General features: G+C 39.9%; 1 protein-coding gene across 1 annotated transcript in view; it reads right to left on the bottom strand.

Moving 5' to 3' along the window:
* slc6a5 (solute carrier family 6 member 5) overlaps nt 1–12357 on the bottom strand; it is a 34153-nt gene extending 21796 nt beyond the window's left edge. The window contains exons 1-6 of the mRNA XM_041780200.1: nt 11905–12357; nt 9318–9531; nt 8655–8786; nt 8363–8536; nt 2857–3007; nt 2226–2358 (exon numbers count right to left, since the gene is read on the bottom strand). Of these exons, the coding sequence (XP_041636134.1) occupies nt 2226–2358; nt 2857–3007; nt 8363–8536; nt 8655–8786; nt 9318–9531; nt 11905–12357 (1257 nt within the window). The remainder of the gene's footprint in view (nt 1–2225; nt 2359–2856; nt 3008–8362; nt 8537–8654; nt 8787–9317; nt 9532–11904) is intronic.
* Between the last annotated feature and the right edge of the window lie 4526 nt (nt 12358–16883).

The following is a 16883-nucleotide window of genomic DNA, read 5'->3' on the forward strand; positions in this document are numbered from 1 at the left end:
GACTGAATTAACTGATTAACTGTCATCAACTGATATAAACTATGACACTAACACAAACTTCATGAGTCCTTGATGTGTCAGAAGTAACCATGTGCACACAGAGATGTTAAGGAAAACTAAAAAGAAAATACAAGCACACGTGTAAACTCCTTAGTTTTCTCTGAAGTGTAGAATTTTTTAAGGTGCTGTCTGAGCTTTCAAATATTTCCGTAGTGCATGGCACACCCATGTCCAGCAGAGGGCAGTGTTTTACCAGATTTAAAACTGAATAACCTGCAAGACCTGCAATAAGCAGTGCTGTCTTCTGCATGCTTTCACCTCTCAGGTAAGCAGGGGTGGAAAGTAGCTAATTGCATTCATTCTTATACTGTAATTGAGTGGCTATTTTGGGGTGACCTACTTGTACTTTTTTGGTACTTTTTAGACTTTTACTTCAGTATATTTTTAATGTAAATATGTTACTTCATTATGTTTTAAAAAGCATCAAGTACTGGTTAAAAATAAATACTGAGGTCTGAGCTCTGTATTTCTATATTGCTGCTATTGTATCTTGGTTATTTTATAATGTAGCTACTAAAGCTTGGTAGCTCATAATGCTACTGATGAATTTTGGTTACTCTTTTATCTCAATGTTGCATTTTAGGTACCACTTAATGTTGCTAATGTGTATATCTTGATTATTTTAATCTGCACTTTATATACCACATAAAATAGGGTTTATTTATGATTTTATTTATCTAGTGTGTCAGGCCTTAGCCTTTGAAATACAAATGTGAACATTTTAGACTATTTTCTTACCCTTATCCAATTGTACGTAATAGGACTTATTTATCGTCCTCTATAATAATCAACAGTGTCTTTTTTGTACTTTGTCTTGTCAGGTGTCTGCCCTTGTTTATGGGACTTTTAAAAACAAGAAATAAGATTTTAAAATTAATTCTGAAACAAACAGGAAGGCAGTGGAAGGAGGAAAGTAGAGGCTGATGTGCTCACATCTGGTATCCGTTAAAAATCCAGCAGCAGCGTTATGAACATACTGTAAATGTGAGAGAGATGACTGACTCGCTCCTATGTAGAGAGAGTTACAGTGGTCTGAAAAGGATGATGCAAAGGCATGGATGGCTTTCTCGATATCATGGAAACTTTAAAAAGGTTTGATTTTGAGACTATGCTTAATTGGAGAAAACAGCCTACTACTACATAGTTTATTTGTTTCTCAAAATGAAAATAGGAATCAAAAATCACTCCTGGGTTTTGGCAGAGGGTTCTACATCTGCTGATAATGGGCAAAAGCAAAGGCAAATGTAGCTCAGCAAAAGTTCAAGCAGGAAGACTATTTCTACTCATTCATTAGTCACCTTTTGTTCAAAAATCTCCCTTTTTCATTCATTCCCTCTTCCCGCTCTGGTGATCAACTGATTGTGGGCGTTAACTCTCTTTAGTTCTCAGCTAATCAGATTCTGCCACAGCCTTGTTTGACCAATAATTATGCAGCTGAGATTTCTTAAATCTGTGTTTCTCTCGCAGTCAGCCTGTCGTTTCAGTGTGTACGCTACAACCCTCCTCCACCCCAGCCACCTCCATTCAGTTCATCATTATCTAGTCCAGATCCTCAGGTCTTCTGCTCATCTCATCCTGCATATCTCAGTCTCCTCCCTCAAGCCAACTCATTGGTTCCTGGGCCAGCTTTCCAGAAGTCTGCTTCTTATCTGATCCTCTCATCAACACCACCACCAGTGTCTAGACTCCACAGGGCGGTATCCTATTCCTGTCCTTTGCCTCACTGCCCCATACATGAATGCATCACGATTGAGTTTAATCACCAAAGGCCGCACTTTTCCCTTTTATTAAATTTGTAAAATAAATTACTGGTTGTAGGTTTACATTCTCTTGTTTTTGTTGGACATTAAGGAAAGATCAGATTTTACTGTGCAAGGTTATCTTAAGTAGTTACTCAACACTCAGTACTTTGTGAAACTTTAAATTAAAGACTTTTACTTGAGTGGATTTATTGACCAGCACTTTTACTTCTACTTTTTTAGCCAGTGTAACTGCACCTTTACTGGACTACAATAATCTGGTACTTTACCACCTCTTCAGTTAGGTGAAGACAAAAGGGTTCCCAAAACAATGGGAGCCACAGTTTATAAAACTGCCACAGATTTTCTCTTAGAGCTGAACTGAGTTTCAGACAGGATTAGTTTGTGGGGTCTGTGTTTTCTCACCTTTCCTGATGACTTGATTCCTTTGGCTAAAGAAGCATAGACGATGAGCCAGGCCAGGAAAAGAGCAGCCGCCAGAGGCCAGCGGATGTCTCCTGGATACTCGATTCCTTTAGAGATGTGCAACACATTGTACCTGCAGACAGTCAGATAACAATAAAAGAACAAGTCTTATTAAAGTCAGATTTAATGCAACATATTTCAGATACAACAGAAACCCTTTCACTGCAAAGGCTTTATTCTAATAAGTAAATGATAAGTATCGAGTCTAATTTCTCTTCTTTGAGTAACTTTGATTAATTAAACAATTAATTGTCTAGCACAGCCAAATAAGCAAAAACTTGGCTTTGTAAAAACAGTATTAAAATGTATTTGGACATTTTCTTAATAAGACATCATAAATGATAGCTGTTGTCATACATGGAGTCTGGTAATAGCCTAAAGCTCCTCTAGTTTGAAGGCCCTAGGAGGCCAAACCTTGACATGTAAAGAATAACTGTACATCCATTTCTCCATTTCTATTTTTCCTATAAGGAAAAAAAACAAGGTAAAAAAATAAAGTTCTACAAGTAACACTGTTTGGCTCATAATTTGTTTCTATTTGTTTTCCCTTCTTCCTTAATAAAGCACTCACTTGAAGTACTCCTCACTGGGGCTGACATAGGTCTTGTTTCCATCCACAGTCATGTTGATCAGTTTGCTCAGGTTTCCCACAGCGTTTGCAGACAGACAGAAAGTAGAGTTCTTGATGGAGGTGATGTTTCTGTCCCGCAGGATACACGAGTCTGTTCCAATCAGAAACCAACACACGTCAAAGTGGGAGAGACGGGCAGAGAGCTGCTGTGGGACAGAGCTGACTGCCCGCTGAGGATTTTACTCTGAGTGTCACAGGAGTGAACAGATGGGTCTGATGTGGAGGAGAGGATGCTGCTCAGAAGACTGCTCTGAGGATCCTCACTGAGAAAATCATGCATTAGTTTTGATAGAGAGCCAGATATGAAGTACATGAGTAAGCTAAGCACATGCCTTATCCCAGGTTCTTTAGACAAGCATCTTTAAAGTACTGCTTTTTGGATTCAACATTTATATAAATATATGCATACTTACCCCACCCAAAACTTCTGTTTCTATAGTGCTAACAAAATACTGACTAACCTATGGATGATTATCTGCAGATTATTTTAATAGCAGTGACTAAACCACTCAGGTGCAAAGAAATACAGCTGTCTTTGCAATGTAGGCTGCAAAATCAAATACAAACCAACCAAAGGAACTGCCTGCACAGCTCAGAGACTGGATTGTTGCAAGACACAGATTTGGGGAAGGCTACAAGAAAATTCTGTTGCACAGAAGGTTTCCAAGAGCACAGTGGCCTCCATAATTCTCAAATGGAAGAAGTTTGGCACAACCAGGACTCTTCTAAGAGCTCCAGGAGGACAATCATCACAGCAGCCCTCTGCCGACCTGGGCTTATGGCAGAGTTGCAAAGGACATGAAAACTCGCTTGGAATTTGCAAAAAAGTCCATGTGAAAACCAAGTTGGCTTTCATGTGGAGAATTATGGAGGCCACTGTGCTCTTGGGAATCTTTAGTTGGACAACAACAAAAAAAAAATGGTAGCCATCCCCAGATCTGTGCTGAATCCTGTCTCTGAGCTCTGCAGGCTCCTTTGACCTCATGGCTTGGTTTTGGCTCTGATCTGTGCTATCAGCTGTGAGGCCTCTATAGAGAGGTTTGTGCCTTTACAAATCATGTCCAATCAATTTAATTTACAACAGGGGGACTCCAGTCAGGTGTAGAAACATCTCAGCAAAGACTGAGAGAAAAGGGAGAACCCTGAGCTTAATTTTGAGTGTTTTTGCAAAGGGTCTAAATACTTATGTCAGTGGGATATTTCAGTTTTTATTTTCAATAAATTTGAAGCAATGTCCAAAAGTCTGTTTTCTCTTTGTCATGATGGGGTACTAAGTGTAGATTAATGAAAATAAAAATGCTTTTTTGACTGTAGCATCAGGATATACATAAAATTGAAAAACAGAATGAAGGGGTCTGACTCATTTCTGAATGCACTGAATAATGCTGTTAGCCACAACTTACGCCAAGCATCCTGTTTAATCAGGGGGTTAGTGATGTCTACAGAAGTGGGTTAACCTTTAATTTATGCCCGACATTTTTACAACCTATCCAGGAATAGACAAACAGTCTATCTTACACTTCTCTTGCATATTTAATGCACCTAAAAATTTGCTTTATTTGCAGTTTGACCACCAACTTCTTCTTCTTGACTTCAGGACAAAAAGACCGTTGACGAAAGAAGCATGTAAAAAAAAAAAAGTCAAATCCTATCGTTCTGTTTTTGTGTTACTAGAAATCCCAGAAAACCACAAAGTATGACCTGCCATGCACTCCCCCTGATTGGCTTATCCTGATACCCAACTAAACAACACAGACAATAACAGTACTAGCCAAATGGAGGCACAGTAAGAGTCATACTTTCACCATCCTTGGGAGAAACAAAGGCTTCCATACTACTGAATTATGTGCTCTGTGGTATACTGTATTTCTGCATATGTGCTGAACTACACCACTGTGTTCAGTAATGACAAGGAGAGCTCAAAACAGTGGTATTATGGCTCTGAATGAGTGGTCTTGATCTGACAAATTTTCAGCCACAATATCACATCTAATAGGAAGCTAAACAATAAATTTGAAATGATAATTTGGCATCAGGATCTAGAGGAAAATGACTCCCCTTTTTGATAAATGGCAGGAAAAAACACAGAGGTTTATGACGTAAAGGATAGATTATTTTAGGTAAAATAATGTTAAGTTGAGGACTGTTTTACTTTGCAGGAAAGTCATTTAAAAAGTGAGAAAAGGCCCTCATAATTTAGTTTGGAAAACGGTAGTAAGTGTGTGCAGTGGAAAGATGTAGAAGTCAGGAATTCAAAATCTTTAATTTAATGGTAATAATGTTCAAATAAGGAGTGTCCTATTATTCTAAATGGCTCACTAAACAATGCACAGATAATAATTTAGGAATAAAAACCGGAGTGCAGATTCAATACTTTTGCAGAACTGTTGAAGCTATTTCTTACTTCTTTCTAGGGATGCCAAATATTAATGGCATGACATTTCTATCAGCAGACATTAGTTAAGTCATTGTAAATTAAATCAGGAGATATGATATATCATTGACAAGACTGTGTGTGTCAAACTGACATGCTTAGGAGAGCAGGGATGGGAAGGGTCAGCTGCTGGATTCAGGGCACCTGGCGTACTTGCCGGGGCCTGATCCTGCTCACCACATACTGGGAGTTGTATAAATAAAGTTGTATGTGGGCCATTCAACCAAAATAGTGAAATCTGTGAGCATAAAGAAAGGATTAAATTGGTTTAATCTAACCCTACAAAGTAGATGGATTTGCTAGACTCAATCCCTGTCATCAGGCAAATCCATTTTGAAAGTTCCAATCCACAACATCTGTGTCAAACTGAACACTGTTCAGACCAATCAGCATCATTTGAGGAGAACGAGGTGGCAGCTATTGGCGGGGTCTAGTCTTACTCAAAGCTGTTTGCAATGGCTGCCTCTAAGTGCGGTGATTACCTCGGACGTCGCTGTAGAATAGCATCAGTTTTACCAGAGCTAAGCCAAATTTCTGAGTGTAATAAAGAATAAAAACAACACAAAAAAGCTCTTCATAATAGAAAAGATGTTTTCATCCTTCCCTGAGTCTGCTTCAGCATAAGTTAGCGATCGTTATGGGTGGAGTCTGGCGGTATATACAATGGCTGCTGTTGTGGTAGCTGTCAGCTCAGATGTAGCTGCAGGTAAGTGGCAGTTTAATCTGAACTGGACCACAATTCTTATTAAAACAAGAGCTAAACAGGAAGCACAACTCAGCAGAAGACATTTTACACATCTCCCGACCTTAACCTTAGTATCAGTTTTATTTACTGAGAAGCTCCACTGTTAACTATCTACAGCAGTGGTAGCCTGTCAGCTTAAGAGTAACACATGCTTACAACATTATTATTATTATTTATTTTTATTTATTTATTTATTTTTCTGTTGCTCTGATCGGTCCGTCATAAATTTTACAGACAGAATGTTCCTCCAATCTCCTTCTTAGAATTTTTTCCCTTCCTAAACACTTTCTATGGGAACTTACCCAGATAAGTGTGAAATATATTCATGCAACGCATATGTGGAACAGTCTATCTGGCATGTCAGGTTAGATTTAATCATGCATATTTAGCAACTTTTAGCTACTGTCTTATTAAGCAGAAATATATGGCAGATAATTTTAACCTACATTCATATTAAATGTTAATGTAAAGGGTAATTTGTATTTTGTGGTGGGGGTCCAGAACCTAATCCTTTAAATTTCATTTCAGGAGGAAAATACTGTTATAAGTTTAGCAATTTTTGCATTGCATTCTTTAAATATCTCTTGGATGTACTTAAAAAAACAGTTAGAAAAGACACATTTATTCATAGCATTTTTAACATAACACCACTGTCACTACTGAAACAGTGCAGTCATTTCCATAACATGGTATTATTTCACTAAAATAAAACATTTGGAACCATTAATTCTGCTGTTTTCATGTTGTTTAGTTTACTGTGGTTTAAAACTAATGAATCCTCAGCTTTTAAAAAAATTCAAATAAATCAATGCCATTTACAAGAAAAATGTTTGTAAATTTAGAAACTCCCAAAAAAGAACACCTTCAAAACGTGTACCATTAAGTGAATATTTTCAAAAATATATGTATTCTAAATGTAGATTTAGAGAAAATCTATAAAGCTTTTTAAGATCATGTTTATTTTCATAAATCATTTTTGCTTCAGTGAAAAATTTGGAAGACAAAAAATATCAGGAAACTGTGAAAATACAAAGCAAGATTTAAGTGGAAAAAAATGTAGAATTGTGTACCTTGAGTGTTTGCTAAATGCAGGCATAAAAATAGAGTAAACACTATTTCTTTCAGGATATTTTCAACTCTGTATTGCACCAGTTTGGTAGAACTGCCCATTTTGTGTTACACAGTAGTATCTTTAGTGTTAAAAATAGAGCCTCTGTCCTCCTATGAGGACATCGTTTTTAAGAAAAGAAAAACTACTTGTTGTTGAGATATAAAGTTAAGTTACTATATTTATCAGGCCCTACTAAGCATAAAAAAGGATAACAAAAATGCATAACAAATGAAAGCTCAGGTCTCAGAAGGAGACTATTATTGCTGTTAATAAAAATCAAACGTGTGAGGAATTCTTTCTTGTTCATGAAATGAATGGTTTATCAGTAGAATTGAACACTTATAAGAAAATTCACGTCATATTTCTTTATGAGCTGGCCACCCATGATGATTCTCAAATCACCCTTACTATGAGAAAAAATATGATCATATAAATACAGTTCATGCTCATGATCCATTTTCAAAATTTTAAGTTCATCGTTATTTCAATTTCTAAAGCATTTCTCTGATAATGTCCTTTTTACAGACTGGCAGTGAGGTTCTGAATGGGCCTGCAGCACTGTGTCTCTCAGCCAGCAGGGGTCAGTGTCGAGCTCACTGCAGCACTGCAGCAGCTCAGACTGTACAGTAAATTTGTCAAGCAAGCAGTTTTTGTGCTGAATTCACACAATCGCCAGCGGCAAAACTTACACCAAAACGAGCGAATTTCGATATTTATTCGACGGGGATCGACATCAAACACGTGCAGGCACATTTTCACACTCTCCAAACGAGATTTTATGTCAACTGTTATTAAAAATCAGGGCAAGAAGGACTGCTGCAGCTGTATATTACAGATTAAGGGGGTACAAAAATCAATTTTCCTGACATTATCATAATGGAAAACATATCTGATAGTTGATTTTAGACGTGCTTTGACTAGCTGAGGCCTTCCTCGTATTATTAGAAATCTTCATCACTTTGAAAAAGTGGAGTGCTCTAAATTTAAAGAGTTTTTAGGGTGAAAACGCCGCAGAGATCACAGGTCAGGATTCATTATACTGCAGGCTGAGGGAGTCATGACGCATTGCGCAATGTGCAGAGAGAGAGAGAGAGAGAGAGGGTAGGCTACTTGTGGTGTGTGTAAAAGTGTGTGTGAAGGTGTGTGAGTGTCTTACCTAACAGCAGCATGTCTTTGTCCTTACATTCCACCGTGTTCCACTCATTCCTACAGTTAGCCCATGGCAGTGAGCCCTTCAACGAAGCGAACAGGTAGTACAGTGTCCAGCACATTATAATGTTATAGTATATGGCTATCAAGACAGATATTATCAACATGGCAATCCCGCAACCTAAAATAAATAAATGAGACGAAATATATAAATTACTCTTAAGAAAAGTAGAGAGCTCGTAATGTTACACACATGTTTGGTTCAGTGTTAAGTAGTCGTTTAGTAGGGGGCAGTTTACCTTGCAGAGCTGGGATGCATTTCCACACTGAGACGGGCCCCTGGCTGGCAAACTGTCCCAGGGAAACCTCCAGGAGGAAGATTGGGATCCCGGCAATGCCCAGCATAGTTAGGTAGGGGATCAAAAAAGCTCCTGCAGGGAAATCAGACACCAAGCGACAGCTTAGGAGCCTAAAATGAGGCCTGGAATACGACATTATAAATACTAAAAATCCATATTAAAAATAAAAGCTCTGTAGCTCATCTACGTCTTTACAAACAACATTTAAAAAACCAGCAAATTATTAATAATAATATTAATAATATTAACAATAATAATAATGGCATAAAACCTTTTAATTCAGACTATTTTCCCACACGTTTTTACAGCTTTCTTCATAAAATCACTGCATTATATTTACATGAAAATTCTGGTTAATTTTCCTTTTTTAACATGATAATTTTGGGTAGTTTTCCGTGAGACTGATAAATGAAAATTCGACACCTAACAGCATTTTTCATGTATTTAAAGGCCTCTGAGGTTAAAAAAGCACTAAAGCATCCCACTAACAGCGTAAAGGCCTATGAAATGTGCCAAACCTTGATTTTAAATGGGATCATTCTCAATTTTCTGCGCTGCTTTTGCTTGTTTTTGCAGATTTCAGCACTGAGCATGAACTCTTACCTCCACCATTTTGGAAGGCGAGATAAGGAAACCTCCACACGTTCCCCAGTCCCACCGCATATCCAACCATGGAGAGAATAAAATCCAGTTTATTGGACCAGTTTCCTCTGGCCTTATTCTCATCTCCACCCTCGTCATCATCGTCAGCCTGAGAGGAGAAAAATATCATTTCATTCAAAATAAAGGCCTTCCCTACACATGAGTCCAAACAAAACTAATCATTTAAAAGGGAAACAGCGTATATTCAGTCCACAACCACAGAAATATTGCAATAGGAAAACATAAATTCATTGGCAAGAAAAATAAACATTTAAATATTTTATTTTGAAAGGAGAAAAATATTTTTCCTCTCTAGGCCCCTGTATATCAGCATTTCGCCTTCACGTTAATTTCCTTCACAGTACAGCTGCTTTAACTATCAGCAGATTTAAGCACCAGCTGTCCCATGACAAGCCTGTTTATAAAACCATCTTCTGCTGCACTTTCAGGACCATTATCGCGCCAAAAAGCGCTAAAAAATAACATCAGCAAAAATCAGATCCAGAGATTTAAAAGCACCTTACAGACTGCAGCATGTGTGTAAGCACAGAGATGTGTAATTACAGCAGCAGCACCGCAGGATGGGAGCAAATTCATAAAAGAAGCTGCATGAATATTCAGACACGAGCAGCACCAGGCATGGGAATGTGTGGGTGTGAGGGGTGGGGAGTTCCCCCTCGCAGGGATTGGAGACAATCCGCAGTCTCATGTAACCCAGAGCTGTCCTATCAGCTGGAGAACACCTGGGCCACTCCACGTCTGTGCGCAGAGGAAGGAGAACACCGAAAAATACCGCGAGAGCGTGATTAGACCATCTTTAACCGTTTTGTAACTGTGAGCAAAGACCAGCCAAACGAATCTAAACGAAGATTAACATCATCTATGTGGGAAATATCCCCTCTGCCTTCATCTTAAATGTTAAAATCACACCAAACTCTTCAACAGCAGCTCCGCTTCCTCTCGTGGACATTTAGCTGACATAAGCAGGTTTGAAAGTTTTGATGGCACATCAGATTGGTGCAGAGGGATCAGGATGGGACGCAGCGCAGAGCAGGGACGCCAAATCGCTAAAGTAGTCGCTAAAGCCATTCAGCTTTTTATGTGCAAGCTTTTACGCATGTTAGTGCCCAGTTTATAGCCACTCTATCAGCAGGCTTTCACTACATAAACCAACAACACGTCCGCGTGCGTCTTTCTTGTCTCACACCAGCGATTTAACAATAATCAAATCAATTAGGGAATCAGCTAGTCAAAGAGAACAGCTAACAAGTCTTAAACATCCGATCAAAATGGCCTTATAATGGTTATTCCCTTTGTGGCTAAGGCTCAAGCCTAAATGATGCAATCTGGGAGTTTTAAAGCTGCAGCTTGACTCTTTTACGCACAACAAAACCAGTGCCAACTAAAACCGACTTTAAGGGATATGAATAAAAACAAATCATAGCATTTTCCTCTCTCATATCAGCAGTCAGATCTACCAAAGATGTGCGTAAAAGTTGCAGCACCCAGGGCTTTGGAGTAGGGCTGGGCAATAAGGAACCAAGTCAGAGCTTATAGTGAAAATATTTTCCCTGACAAAAATGGACGAATTGTTGTCTTAAAACCAGAATTAAGAGCTTTGAAAATGCTGCTACAAACCTGTCTGACATCCACTGTCTTTGGCAATTTTTTATTTTTGATTATCCAAAATTGCAGACAAAATCCTGCCCACTGTTTAAACTGTACAAGAGCATAATCAGCATTTCTGTTTGTGAAATTTGTCTCTACTCTGAAATGGGCCTGTGTGCTTCAAAAGGATCAAGTCTCCATAACTTTAATAGAAATTCATGGCATCAAAAAGTAGAGAAACTTTATGATCTTCAATCAGAGAGAGAACACTGTCTAGATTGCACAAATATGTTGGCAACATTTGGAAAAGTGGATGGAACTGGCAATGTGGGGAAAAAATGCATTACTCCTAACCAGCTCTGCCCTCTTTTGCAAATGTTGCCAACGCATTTGTGCAATTCAAACTGCATGCATGCGTTTGTCTGCAGTTTAAAACATGCATCGGTGTAATTTGATTTATCTAAAGATAGAAATGCTCCAAAATTAGATAAAAACAAAGAAGGCAAAATAATTTCCCATTTAGAGCCAGCATTCAGCCAGTATAAGGCCTGGGATCTACTTTTCCACTATCAACCTCTCCTAAATGAAATCAGCCTAGAGTGTATCTAGTTTGAACATATATTGATATATCTTAAAAACTCCCAGCCCTAAAGAGAGTGCAGTTTCACACATTTTTACGCACGTCTTTGCAGCCAAACAAAGCCAAGCATCCTGCAGTATCTGATCTTATGGAGCACAGATAAACGGAGTTTCCTCTCTCACTCCAGCAGCGCTGATCTAGCAAAGCTCTGCAGGATGATTGGCGCTCCCAGGAGGCTGCACCTTCATGTTTTGGAGGCAGCAGGTTCATCCAGTCAGCTCTATTTCATCAACATCCACCCCGAACCCGCCTCCAGCCGCTCGCTCTCCGTTAAGGAAACGGTTCATTTAGCTGACTTACCCCCGTCACGGTGCCGGGCTGCACAGACGTGTTCCCATCTGTTCCCAGTATGATGGTGGTCTGGCTCATAGCCGTCCAGTTGCCCACGGCGTTGTTCTGCTCCGTGGTGGCCCGGAGCGGGTCGCCGTAAGGGGCGGCCACCCCGCGGGCAGATCCGGCGGAATCCTTCCTAAAGGCCGAGTTTGCAGCCACGGCTCCAGGCACGGGCGGCGGGGCACTTTTAAACGTCCCATACGCTTTATTGCTGTCCGCTTCTCCCGGTTTATTTTCCGTGGGACAAAAAGTTTTGCTCTCGTTGCAGGGGGGCGGCGGCTGAGGCGCCGGGTGATGGTGAGGCGCGGGCGGGGGGCAGGCAGCCGTGTTGTCCGCTTTGTTTGTTGTAAGTCCCGCAGCTCCGTCCGCCTGCTGCGTCGGGATGTAGCTGGTGGGAGCGCTGGGAGGCTGCTTGGCCATGTTGCTCTGGTCGGAGAAATCCTGGAACATGAAGGGACAGATCAGTGAGAGGAAGCTGTGAGGCTGCAGCAGCAGCAGCACATCTCTGCTGTGGGACTAGAAAAAAAAAAAAAATAAAAAATCTCTTCTATTTCTGCAGCATGGTCTGACTGCTCTATAGTTTCAGCTCACAGTCCACAGAGTGTGTTTCTGTTAGTGTGGGGGTTGCTTTGCTTCTCCAGTTCTCGCTTTCTGCAAGATTCTTTAATTTTACGGCCCATTTCCCCCTCATGTCATTCAGCCACACACATCCACTGATTTTTATGGGCAATAGACAAGCTGCTGCGGGTCTCTCCGTAGAGCTGCGCTCTCCCCGGCAGGCATGCGAGATCGCCGGCGTTAAAGCAGTGCGCGGACCTGGGGCGGGGGATTACAAATGACACCCTACACTGTCGCCTCTGGGGGAGTGGAAGAGAAGCTGAAAAGCATCCAGAGCCAAAAAAATGGCATGACTTATATCTTAAAATAGCTGTAATTGATTGATTCTTAGTTGAGTTGCAAATTAGTGGGGAAAAACGCAGCAGGATGCAATCAGCTGTTTAAAGAGACAACAAATGCATGGTTAACTAAAAGTTAACATTTCTCCACCAACAAAAAGTTATAAATCCTGTTAGGCATGCTTCATACGAGGGGAAAAGCTGCTGTAAGGAAAGTTTACAGCGAGGAAGCATTTCAGCACCACGGACAGCGACTAAGCCTTACCGTGCCAAACTGCTGTTAAAAAGTGTCACATTCACAAGAAAACAGCTCAAAATTAGTTCATTATATCAGAAGACTGTGAAGTAAAAGTAAGCAAAAGTATTCCAGGACACTTACCATGAGTGCAGAGCTCTGCTGGCAGCCTGCAAACTGTGAAAAGACGAAAGGAGGACTGGAAGCCCAGTGCTTCTATCAGCGCAACGCACCAAGTGCAAAGCTTTTCTATAGCTCCGTGAGAAAGAGCCCAGTTTGCGTCAGTGCCGAGCAAGGTGCCCTTCGCGTGACATTTTCTTGATAATAGGAGTTTGATAAATCATTGGCCTTGGATTCGGATTTTTAAAGGGACAACAGGAGCCGAAGACGACATCGGCGCGTGTGTGCGTGCGTGGATTGTGTGCGTTCTGGAGTTTTACGCACGGTGCATGCGTGAGCGCTGGACGGACTCTTTCAAAGCTGATTAATACACTCGTCTCCAGGGGGGTGTTTGGATGCTCACGCGCGCGCATATACGTGAACGCATCCCACACGAGCTCACACAGCTGGATTGGGATGAAGATTTCCTGGTTTGGGCTCTTATTGGTTAAGAGCTAATTCGCCAGAGAACCAGCAGGTCTGGGTGATGTTTGCTGAGTCGTGCTTCTCTGCTACAGTTGGAATTACAGTATGAGAGAGAGGCATCTGCAGTCCACAAGTTTATATGTTGATCAGGACAAAAAAGGATCAACATTTGGGCCTTTAGGCTTTCAAACTAGCCACAGACTCAGCGTTAATAATTAAGAGGTTAAGCTTTTTTAACTAATTAAACAGGCAGAAGAAAGTTTTAAACTAAAACAGAATGTTAAACAGGCTGTGCTAAAAATGGTGTGAACTATAAATAGTTTTTTCCACTTGGTGGGTTTTACGCACGGCGCGCTCTAGGCTCTATACGTTCCTCGTGCGTCAGCGATAGGGAGCATTGATCAAGTTTTTTTTTTTTTCAAAAAGTGGGCGAGGTCTTTATAAAGCTACTCATTTGTTAAAGTCTTACGCAAGGAGGAGGCTTTTTCCCCCTTAAATCACGTGCGTCAGGATGAACTCGAGCCAACCACTGAAGCCTGGACTGGAAGCAGTGACGGCTGAAGGGGGGAATAAAGGCGCCATACTGGAGAATCTAAAACACTGCATTGCGCATACCAGTGCCCAAGTCTCCATTTAAACAGATGATGCATAGAAGCACTCCTACCTCCAGAAGACTACAGGAAGCTCCTTTTCCTCACATGAAACTTGTTAATTAGAGTTTTATCTTTAGGCCTCCGTACTGTAACCAACACAGAGAGATTCAGAGCTACAGACAACACACACATTTACACACACACTAACACCGGGGAGGTTAATTGATTTCGATTAGAACGACTAATCTCGACACTTTCAGTAACACAGAAATATTTTTGCCTAACAAAGCGAAACAGCTGCAGGCCTCCGCTCTGACTGACTGCTGCTTGTACCACATTGACGCTAATCTCAGACCTGACAGGCCAATTATAGACGTGTTCACGGAAATTACCAGCCAAGCGCGTGCGTTGTTGCCTAGCAACCACGCAGGTTTAAAGGAGGCGAAAAAGAAATCGTGTTTCCTATTGGTTGAGAAAGGTACTAAAATCAGGCGGGACTTGGTGGATAGGCCTGAAAATAAATAATAACCATGAGGGATTTTTCTTTATTTACAGATGAAGTTGTGTGTAATATTAGCCTGTTTGGTTGATGTTATTTTATAATTATAGTTTCAAATATAAGGCTAAGATGGGTCAGGACCTTGCGTCACTATTTTCAGTGGGTCGCCAATTGCGCAAAAAGTCCACGAGGTACTGAAGTCTTCCGCAGACACCCGTATGTTTCTCCTCCTTTATGTTCCTGTGATAATGAGCAAATTCTAGTTTTTATCTTGAGATCTGACTTACCTAATTTTCTCTAAACAACAAAGCTGAGTCTCCCAATTTATTGCTCTTAATTAGGCAATTAGTCAAGATCTCCTGAAAACTACCACGTTTTTTTTTTTCACGGGCAGTGAAACTGAGGACAGTCCTAGCATTAGAACTTCATCATTTAGTAGGCTGCTTACTGCTTATAGGGCGATTTAGGATCCGGGGACATGCTCCCCTGGTATTTTTTGCTTGTTCAGTCAGTTATACTTGATATTTTCAAGCCATTCTAAATAAAAATGTATTTAAATGCCAACAAATCAACCATCGATTTGGAAAAAGATGTAGCTCCATCCCAAATACGTCACATCCCAGCATCATTGATGAAAACTCAGTAATTTCACTTCTTCCATCTAAAAATGGACAGAAACGTTCTGATGCTTATTTCCTCTAAGTGGGTATTTGGTGTAAAAAGTAAAAATCAAAATGTGTGTTTTCAGATGGGATATTGATTTATTATGAAAATGCAGACTTTTTAATATTTAGAACTTAAATGGTACTTTTTATAATGTAGCAGGTGTCAGAGGTGGAAAACGGTTTCATTTGGTCATTCTGACTACATGTAGGCGATGAAATCTCCACGTTGATTTTAGCAGCTTCCATTTGTTTAGAATGATGTATTTCTTTTTCAGTTTATCCATCATAAGACTCTGAAGTAATAGGCTATATTTAATACCTGGGGTTCTCAATGGGTGGATCAGGACCCAAAAGTGGGTCACGAGGCTGTTTTTCAGTGGGTTGAGCTCGCTGGAAAAAATGGTGGCAAAAATATGAAGGGCCCAAGTCCTTAGCAGACATTTTATTCTATTACTGTGATAAATTAAAATGTTTTTTCAATACATAAATGTCATTTTCTTACAATAACAAAGCTGCTTTTCCCATGATAATGGGGACATTTCTCACATTCTGTGGAGCATTTGCAAAACGTTGGGTGTAAAATGTGTTTGTCATATCTTTTTTTTAAGTGATACATTATTTCATCTAAGAATTTTGGAAAATTTGGATAGAATTTTCTAGTTTAAGACACTGGTGGGTCCTGAGGCTAGACCAGTTGAACCATTGCTTTATACTAAAACAAATAAATTGTGGCTTTTGAGAAAACTTTTGGGCTTGAACCCTGTAGACCACCCATGGCTTTTCAAATCTTTACTGCTTTTTACTGGGTGCTAAATGCTGTGGTTTTAATTGTGCATGCTACAGGCTTTGCAACTAGCCTAACTGATTTAATTAATGAATATATACCGGTAATATGAGAAAGACTGCATTACAGGTAGATTTAATTAGAATAGTGATAAAACGCAGTGAAATGAAGAGTCTGAACCGCAGAAATTCTTTATAAACATCTGCAACAGTGATATTGGCTAGTTTAAATGGAAAATACTGCGCATGCGTATCTGGGTAGACGCAGACGGGCACAGGAGGAGGAGAGACGGAGGGCAGACTCATGAACCAATCTCAGATTGTGTGGACTTTTGGAAAGAATAAAATCCAATGCTAATGTAATTTCATCAAGCTAGTATGGACGGCTGCGTGATGACGTCAACGTGCGATTAAGCGTCCTTGGGTTTCTTGAAAGGCGCTATATAAATTCAAGATATTATTATTATTATTATTATTATTATTATTAATCACGTTTTCAATCGCATTTTTTCTTCTGATTGATTTATTGAAATATATTTACATTGTTTACAGCAGGAATTTTTAAATGTCTTTGTTTTTTTTTTAATCTTTTGCTTTTATTGCCTTGATTTTGAGCTTAGCTGTTGTCCTTTTTTTAAGCAATAACAACCAAGATTGATCTAAACTTAATGTTACTGTGAGAAAATGAGC

This window comes from Cheilinus undulatus, linkage group 1, assembly GCF_018320785.1.
Source record: "Cheilinus undulatus linkage group 1, ASM1832078v1, whole genome shotgun sequence".
Taxonomy (NCBI): domain Eukaryota; kingdom Metazoa; phylum Chordata; class Actinopteri; order Labriformes; family Labridae; genus Cheilinus; species Cheilinus undulatus.